Source organism: Rhinichthys klamathensis, unplaced genomic scaffold, assembly GCF_029890125.1.
Source record: "Rhinichthys klamathensis goyatoka isolate OS25496 unplaced genomic scaffold, OSU_Roscu_1.1 h1tg000196l_1, whole genome shotgun sequence".
In the NCBI taxonomy this organism is placed as follows: Eukaryota; Metazoa; Chordata; class Actinopteri; order Cypriniformes; family Leuciscidae; genus Rhinichthys; species Rhinichthys klamathensis.
In genome coordinates, this window is record NW_026606722.1 from 6,408,004 (window position 1) to 6,417,125 (window position 9,122).

At 36.7% G+C, this 9,122-nt stretch overlaps 1 protein-coding gene across 1 annotated transcript; it reads left to right on the top strand.

The window, feature by feature from the left end:
• Window positions 1-1,053: 1,053 nt before the first annotated feature.
• scrn2 (secernin 2) lies at window positions 1,054-8,881 on the top strand. Its single transcript, XM_056262789.1, has 9 exons — window positions 1,054-1,126; window positions 2,556-2,718; window positions 2,893-3,074; window positions 3,193-3,392; window positions 4,566-4,781; window positions 5,937-6,102; window positions 6,773-6,941; window positions 8,225-8,387; window positions 8,466-8,881. The coding sequence occupies exons 2-8, from the start codon at window positions 2,557-2,559 to the stop codon at window positions 8,375-8,377; spliced, it is 1,248 nt and encodes a 415-aa protein (XP_056118764.1). The 5' UTR covers window positions 1,054-1,126; window position 2,556; the 3' UTR covers window positions 8,378-8,387; window positions 8,466-8,881.
• Window positions 8,882-9,122: the final 241 nt, after the last annotated feature.

Genomic DNA, 9,122 nt, shown 5'->3' on the forward strand with positions numbered 1-9,122 from the left:
TTGCGTTTGGTTTTATTACTGTGTTTATTAATCCGTCACAGTATAGTTCAAATATTAAAACCCTATGATTAAAACCCATGAAAGCACCATAAAACAGTAGTCCAGTGACACAACTTGCCCACATGTTAGGAGTCTTTAAGTTCAATTACATACAAGTACAAGGCAAATATAAGGCGTTGTGGTATTAGGCTATATTAAAACGGATGATAACTAAAATATAAAATGAACATAAATGTAAAAAATAAATACTGGGATAAGAAGTAGCCTATATATTATTATGGCAGTTACATGAATTTGAAAAGCTTAAAAATATTGTTTTTATAAACTTTTTGTTTTGTGAGATCGGCAGTATATTGCAAAAGGTAATGTATGGGAAATTCATTTGAGTTGTTTTTTGTCTTATGAATATAGAACTGTGACAATAATTAAAAGATTGTTACTATCACAAACAGTATGAGGCCTATCTACTAATGACTGCATTTACAGGATAACATCTATGAATAATTTTGTATAGTATTTATTTTACTTTATTAGAAATAACGTATTTATCTGGTAATGTCCAAATGCTGTGCCAAGATATACAATGATGTTTGTGATTTTTATTCACATTTCCTAGAGATATCCATATAGCTGTCAGGAAAAGAATCAGTATTTCGTATATTTTAATTAAGTGGATATTATTTAACAGTTACATATATATTTTTTCTTTTCTTTTTTAGAAATAAAGAACATTTTTAAATCTTGATTTGTAGTAGTTGTAAATATATATATTTTTATGCAATATATTTGTATGTATAAGCCATGGCAATACAAAATAGTTCTGGTCAGCTGTTATTTATTATGTGAATTACGTGTCCTTATAGTGTTTTCTTCAAAATACTGCGTCAAAACACTTCGCTGTTGCAAAATTTCTGGTTAATATAATTTTTTCCCCGTTTTTTTCTGTTTAATATGTACATCTTTAACGGGTCAGTGGCGTCAGATGACTTTTATTTTGAAGTGTCTGGAGTAGCAGGTCGAAGCGAAGGCTTTTATTTTGAAGTGTGTTTCCGCAGCAGCAGAGGCAGGTTGATCCTTCTCAGCCCTGCCTCTCACAGGCTCGCTGACCGAACTGGAGCTTATTAAGGTAATAATAACTTCATCAAATACTCTCGAACGTGTGCTAGACGACTAGAGTAGCACTACTAAAACTCAATTAATGCATGCACGTGAATGTCACGCGTTAATTTTGATGCATGACTTAGATATTCATATAGGTGATCCATTATCAGACACACAGACAGGCCATTAGTCTATCAGATATTAAAATCATCTCCTATAAAACACTGCATGCTGCTCTTATGAGTGCTTAAAACGCTGCCTTTGACTGTTGTGCAACTGAAGATCGGAGCTGAGGAGTCTGTGAAATGGAGGTCAGGCGATAAGCCTTATATCTCCTCTCCAGCAGCACTACAGTAATCCTTCCTCAGCACTCCTCTATCAGTGCAGGACTCTTCTTCAATCACTACTTCTGCACAAGCTTTACATTCATACACGAAACACCATTTGATCCCTGCTATCTCATGTAGATATTTCAGTTTTGATTTTTCAGATTTTTACTTCTTTGAATATTTGTTTTTATTTACTGCGTATTGTTATTATTATTATTACTAGTAGTAGTGGTAGTAGTATTAGTATTATCAAGCCAACAACGAACCACACACTTTGAGTTTCTCACTGCGCAGTGGTCACTAGAAGAAGAACCCAATGAAAATGACCCTTGACCACAAGCCTGCGTAATCAAACTCAACATGGATTTTTACCAATCAAATTCATTCATCGTAAATTAAATGTTTAAAAGAAAATCTGTTTCTGTTAGTGAAACGGTTTATCCTTGTGTCTGACTCTGAATGGAATATATTACAATTACAATTTAATATTTGGAATATTTAAATATATTTTTGCAATGTTTAAGTAATAAATATTGCAAAATATTTCACTATTCCAAATAATGTAAATATTTTTCAATAATGTAAATATTTTTTGTAAATATTTTTATAAATGCATTAAAATAAATTGTGTAATAACACTTTACAATAAGGTTCGCTAGTTAACATTAGTTTACTACATTAGTTAACATGAATAATGAGCTGCACGTACAGCATTTATTAATCTTTGTTAATGTTAATTTCAACATTTACTAATACTTTATTAAAATCTTGTTATCATTAGTTAATGCGCTGTGAACTAACATGAACTAACAATAAACAGCTGTATTTTTATTAACTAACGTTAACAAAGATAACTAATACTGTAACAAATGTATTGCTCATGGTTAGTTCATGTTAGTTAATACATCAACTAATGTTACCTAATTAACCTTATTGTAAAGTGTTACAGGATATTTAAATAATCAGTTTCGAATTATTATAATTCTTGTACAATTTTCTTTTTAGCTTTTTTTTGACTGGCGATCTATAAGCCTAAGTCTGTGTATGCCAAAATGTAACCATTTTCCATCATGTTAATTTGAATCTGATCCACTGCATTGATCCTGATGTATTGATTTGATATAGGATGGCTGAACCGCCTCGGTCATGTGACTGTTTTGTATCTCTGCCTCCGGGTTCAAAAGAAGATTACGTGATATTTGGTAAGAACTCCGACCGGCCGAGAGATGAGGTGCAGGAGGTGGTGTATTACCCTGCGTCCTCACACGCTCCTGGCTCTACACTGGAGGTGAATTGACTTTTCAAGTTAATTACGTTTCATCAAAATGCATCATATTTGGTTTCAAACCCTTTGTGAATATTTCACCATTTGCAGTGTCATATTTGCCCCCCAAATATGTGATGATTTATTGAACAAAATCAAGCAATAGATGATTAACATGTGATTATCTTTTCCATATAGTGCACATACGTTTCTATCCCTCAAGTAGAGCGCACTCATGCAGTTGTGCTGAGCAGACCGGCCTGGCTCTGGGGGGCTGAGATGGGGGCTAATGAACACGGGGTGTGTATTGGGAACGAGGCGGTCTGGACCAAGGAGCCTGTGAATCCAGAAGAAGCTCTGCTGGGAATGGACCTGGTTCGGTGAGCCCAAAACAACCAAACATCTTTTATCTTCTAGTTTTCTAGCCTTAAAATTGATTGACCAGATTTGTTTATATATATATATATATATATATGTATGTATGTTGTGTGTGTTCAGGCTGGGTCTGGAGCGTGGGGAGAGTGCACAGGACGCTCTGAATGTCATCACAGGTCTGCTGGAGCAGTACGGTCAGGGCGGAGGCTGTAGGGAAACTGCAGAACCCTTTAGTTACCACAACACCTTCTTACTAGTGGACCGACTCGAAGCCTGGGTGCTAGAGACTGCTGGGAAACTGTGGGCGGCACAGAAAGTCACAGGTGAGGGAGAGAGATGATTAATGGTCAGTGGTGAGCAGTGATGGGAATAACGCCGTTACTAACGGCATTACTTTTTCCAGTAACGAGTAATCTACCGTAATTGATCACTCTTCTCATCTTAATAACGCCGTTACCGTTACTGCCAAAAGATGCGGCGCGTTACTATAACTGATGAAGCTGGGTTTTTTTCATCAGACCAACTAGATCTCTGAGCGAGAGGCAAATACTTTTTTTACTGTTCTTCCTTGGTTAGTGGGCAGAGCACGAGACAAGCGCATAAATGCTGACGATTGGCTGAGGTAGAGTAAAATGTCATTGTAAGCCAATCAGAGGTAGAGTTGGGCGGGTGTTCGAAAGCACGCATAGTAGTGACGGGCATTCGGCTCTTTTGACTCAGCTCACTGAAAAGAGCCGGCTCTTTTGGCTCACAAACGGCTCTTTAAATTACTTTGTAATATTTCAATTTTTATAGGCTAAATTTGTAAAAATAGAGTCGGCTCTTCAGATATGCGAGCCAGCTCCCGACGTTCGCCTAAAAGAGCCGGCTCTTAGAGTCGGCTCATTCGCGAATCGCGAACGACCCATCAAAAGCTCATTCGCGAACGAGTCGATCCATCATCACTAACGCTCATTCGCGAACGACCCATCATCACTAACGGCTAACGCTCATGAATTGCGAACGACCCATCATAACGCATAGTCGGACAGGGTAGAGGTGGGGTCACATTTGAGCATTTAAAATTTAATTTTACTTGAAAGTAACGCAATAGTTACTTTCTTAAGTAACTAGTTACTTTTAAAATTTGTAACTGAGTAACTAATTTAGTTACTTTTTGGAAGAAGTAACTAGTAACTGTAACTAATTACTTTTTAAAAGGAACTTGCCCAACACTGGTGGTGAGTGATTCTAAATATTATTAATATAAATGAAAAATAATTCAAATAAATTCAGTAATATATTTGATTAGTAATGTTCCTTTGTTTTAACATTTTCAAAATCTTAAATCTTTAATTACAGGCTGTATTAGATTTTGAATCACACTGCCTTAGACGTTTGAACCCCACTGTTTTTTTTTTGGGGAATTTTATATCAGGATGATAGATCTCTATGAAAAGTCTCCTATCTAAATAATCCGTCTCTAAAAATAAACGGGATGTTATTGGTTTTGCCAGAGGGAGTGAAGAACATCTCTAACCAGCTGACGATAGGCACAGAGATCTCAGCGGAGCATCCGGATCTGCGCGGGGCGGCCCAGGCTCAGGGCTGGTGGAGCGGTGAGGGGGAGTTCAGCTTCACCTCCGTCTTCAGTCCTGACAACCCCCCCGCCAGGATGGAAATGGCCAAGCAGCGCTACATGGGCGGCACAGCCCTGCTCCAGCAGCACGACGGTACGTTTGCTTTCCCCTGGCATCGGGACTGAGGGGGAGTGGGGTCGCGTTTACAACAGGAAACCTGAATGCTGTTCAAGTGTTCTTTTGGTGTTTTGAAGAGTTTGTGCATGTGTTGAACACCGCCATCTACTGTTGTACACTGAACTTACAGTCACTGTATTTCTTCTTCTTTTTTTTGCGATTATTAGTGGAAGCATGGCCTAAACTAAATGTTTATTATGCCCGATTTAATTATAATATTTTGACTTTTCCATTTCTATTAATTTCTAATGTTTTATTATACAGTGTATTTGTGGTGTATGTATGAATTATGTAGCGTTTATATTGAACGATGCGACAAGTACTACCGTATTTGAGATAACGTTTGTTTTAGAGCATAAAAGATCCTTTATTTGACTTTTTTCAGTGTTTTAATTTGGATCTTGTACCCACATCTTTATTTAATATAATACCTTCTATATTATTACACACATTATTATAGAATACACAAATTTGATTGCATTCTAATTTTATTTTATTATTAAAAATATTAATAGAATATATTATGTTTTAAATTAAATCATTTTTAAGGACGAATGCCTTTTTTGCATTATTCTTATTAAATGCATAAATTACGCACTCTGACTTCCTGAAGTTGATTTGACATCTTCTAACTCTACCGGTTTGGGGGCAGCAAGATTTATTTTATTTCATGCATAATGTTACTTTCTTGAGAACTTTCTATTCATCAAAGTATCCTGAAATAATGAGAATTATTCCAATATCAAAAAATGTTTCGTCAAATCAGCATATTAGAATGATTTCTGAAGGATCACTGAAGATTGGAGTAATGATGCTGAGTAAATTACATTTTAAAATGTATTGCGTAAGAAAACTGCTATTTTAAATTGTAACACTATTTCACAGTATTACTATTTTTACTGTATTTTTGATCAAATAAGTACAGCTAGGGTAACAGAGATATAAAAGATATATATATATATATATATATATATATAAAAAAAAATCTTGCTGACCCTAATCTTTTTGGCCATTTGGAGTATAACACTCCTAACTGTTCAGTTTATACATGAAATATGGAAGTTGATCAAATGTCTTTGAAATTGCACACACACACTTTCCTCCTGTCCTGACCCCTGTCACTCTGCACAGGCTCGGTGACGGCAGAGGTGATGATGAGCATCCTGAGGGACAAGGCCAGCGGGATCTGTATGGACTCTGAGGGCTTCCGTACCACGGGCAGCATGGTGTCCATCCTCCCGCGCAACCCAGAAGTGCCCTGCGTTCACTTCCTCACTGCTACACCCGACCCCTCCAGGTGTGGCCCCGGAAGATCAAGGAGGACGGCTCCTAAAATCTGTACCCGACCCGATTCGACCCGAGTCACTTCTTTGTTCTTACCCGAACTAGACATGCATATATAAATTTAAAAAACCCGAGACAAACCCGATAAAATGAAACCCAATTCATTCTCCGATCCTTCTTCGTAACTTCTACGTTAGCTACGTTTTTAACCTATGTTGCCAGATGAACCCATGTAGCCAATACTTAAAAAATATGTTTTCCGTGGATTTTCGCAAATGGTTTTGTTTGAGGAAAAACAAGAAAATACAGTTTAATTTTGGTTAATTGGATTTAGTTGATTATTTTTGGCATCAACTGCATTTAGATGGTTTTCTGTAATCAATCAGGCAACAGTACATCGTTTCGAAGAATTATTTTATATGTATTTGTTTTTAATAATAAAATATTGTAAAATGGCCAAAACGAATAGTGGAAATTCGGCATATTTAAAATCATTTCTATTTGGTAAAATAAAAGCACATTTATTTGAAATTACCCGAGGCTGCTAATATCAGATTTGACCCGTGTCCAAGACACCCCTCGAAGTTTTGGACCCGAACCCACTCGGGTCTCTCAGGTTTTCGGATCCAAGTGGAACTCTGAAGACCTCTAGTGGACGCGTCACACTTCTCCTTCTCTTGCAGATCTGTATTCAAGCCTTTTATCTTCACGGAGAGCATGAGGACCGTCAGCATGGTGATGTCACCGCAGTACGGCCCAGACGATCCCGTCAGGACACAACCTCGATTCCAGCACCAGGTGGACCGCAAACACGAGCTGTACAAAGCCCACCAGACGGCACTGACCAGTCCTGTAAGTCTGAGAAAGAAAGAAACAATTCTTGCTAAAGTGCTTTTTTGGTTTGTTTATTGCGCTTTTTGAACATTTAAAGGGTTAGTTCACCCAGAAAGTCATCATTTACACACTCTCAAGTTGTTCCAACACCTGTATGAATTTCTTTCTTCTGCTGAACACAAAAGTATATGAAGTATATACAAAATATATGAAACTATACTGTTATAATCAGGGTTTGAAATTAACTTTTTCTCTCACCAGCCAATTTGGGCTAAATCCACATTTTGGCCAAGTTGCCGGCCATTCAAACTTCTACTAGCCAAAAAAACCAGATTTACTATGACACAGTTTATATATATATATATATATATATATATATATATATATATTAGGGCTGTCAAATGATTAATCACGATTAATCACATCCAAAATAAAAGTTTTTTTTACATAATATATGTGGGTGCACTGTGTATAATTATTTTGTATATATATAAATACACACACATGCATGTATATTTAAGAATAATATACATATAATAATAATATTATATATAATATAAATTATATATAAATCTATATACAGTATATACATGAAAATATTTCTTAAATATATACAAGCATGTGTGTATTTTTATATATAAAATAATTATACACAGTGCACCCACATATATTATGTAAAAAAAAACGTTTATTTTGGATGTGATTAATCATTTGACAGCCCTAATATATATATATATATATTAAAAAATATATACATTTCATACATGCATTTCTTATTTAAACAAAACCCTGTCATCCAGCCATCTCCTCCCTTCCTCTTTCATCCTCATCACCAAAAATGTATTTTAGGTGGACAGATCAATACAGTTCAAAGAACATCAAAAAATGTAGGATGTTGGAAAATAACAATGTCCTTTCTGTTAACCAAATGCTTTTTAATCTTCGCTATTGCTTCAATACAAATGAACAAGCGCGCCGTTATTTGTTGCGTAGTGACGGGCATGTTCAAGTAAGCCAGAAATGTGCAGATTTGGCTTACATGAACTTCCCCAGCAAACTGAGTAAGCATAAGAGATGCCAAGTTGGCTAGTGATTTGACAGCCACATTGATTTTTACCTGACAGGTGTTCATTTTAAACCCTGGTTATAAATATCTAATTGATTTATTTTTGACCATATAAATATCAGCAAATGTACCGTATTTTTGCTCAGTTTGAGCCTATGAATAAAACTTTTTAAAAATCATGTCTATGGAAAGTCTGCATAATGATATAAAAAAAAGTGTGTGTGTGTGTCTCCAGGATGCTGGGGTCTCTCTACAGGAGACTATGAGATTCCTGGAGTCTCAGTGTCTTGAGGAAATCGAGGCCATGCTGAAGGGGGAGATACAGGGCCAGGAGCTCGGGGATCTGTTCTTCGACTGCGTGGACGCTGAGATCAAATTCTACCAGTGAGACAGAGCAGGTAAACAGACAATTGTCACACATCTGACCAGAGTCTTCTTGTGTCTGATATTGCCTCTAACTTGTGGCTGTTTTGCAGTTATCGTTGTGAATGTCTCTAGTGCTTGCTGATCTGCCTGGAGAGAGAGAGAGAGAGACACAGACAGTCCAGAGCGCACAGGTTCCTGCCTGCTCAAATCCTGCTCTCCTAGTTCCCCTGATGCCATGCCAAACTAATTGTGACGTCCATGCCACACTAACTGTAACTTAAAAAACACACACTAGATGTTCATGTGAGTGGATCACCATAATCATGTGTAATTGTCACACAGGGCGGTCATATACGCATCACATTAACCAGTTTGTGATAGTTTACTAAGGTGTGTATGTGCTGTGGGTAGATGTGTGAGAGAAGACGAGATGTTAGTGAAACACTTCTCATTCCTATAAGAGACGGGCTCAGCTACCAGACTGACCCTCTGAGGAGAAACACAATAAAATATCAATGATTCAAAACGTCTGGCATCTTTATTTTTATTGAAGAGGTTTCTGGAGGAGAGGAGAAGTTGCCCGTTGAGTGCTTATTGCAGTCTGTCCACCTTTGTACTCATCTTAAAACCCTCTCCGTAACATTTCTTCTATATCTACTTTCAAGACCCAGCTAAAAACATATCTGTTTGATATTTATTTACGATAATGTGGCTGCATGTGGACTTTGTGATATATGTGTGTTCAGTTGTATTTGTAATGTACTATG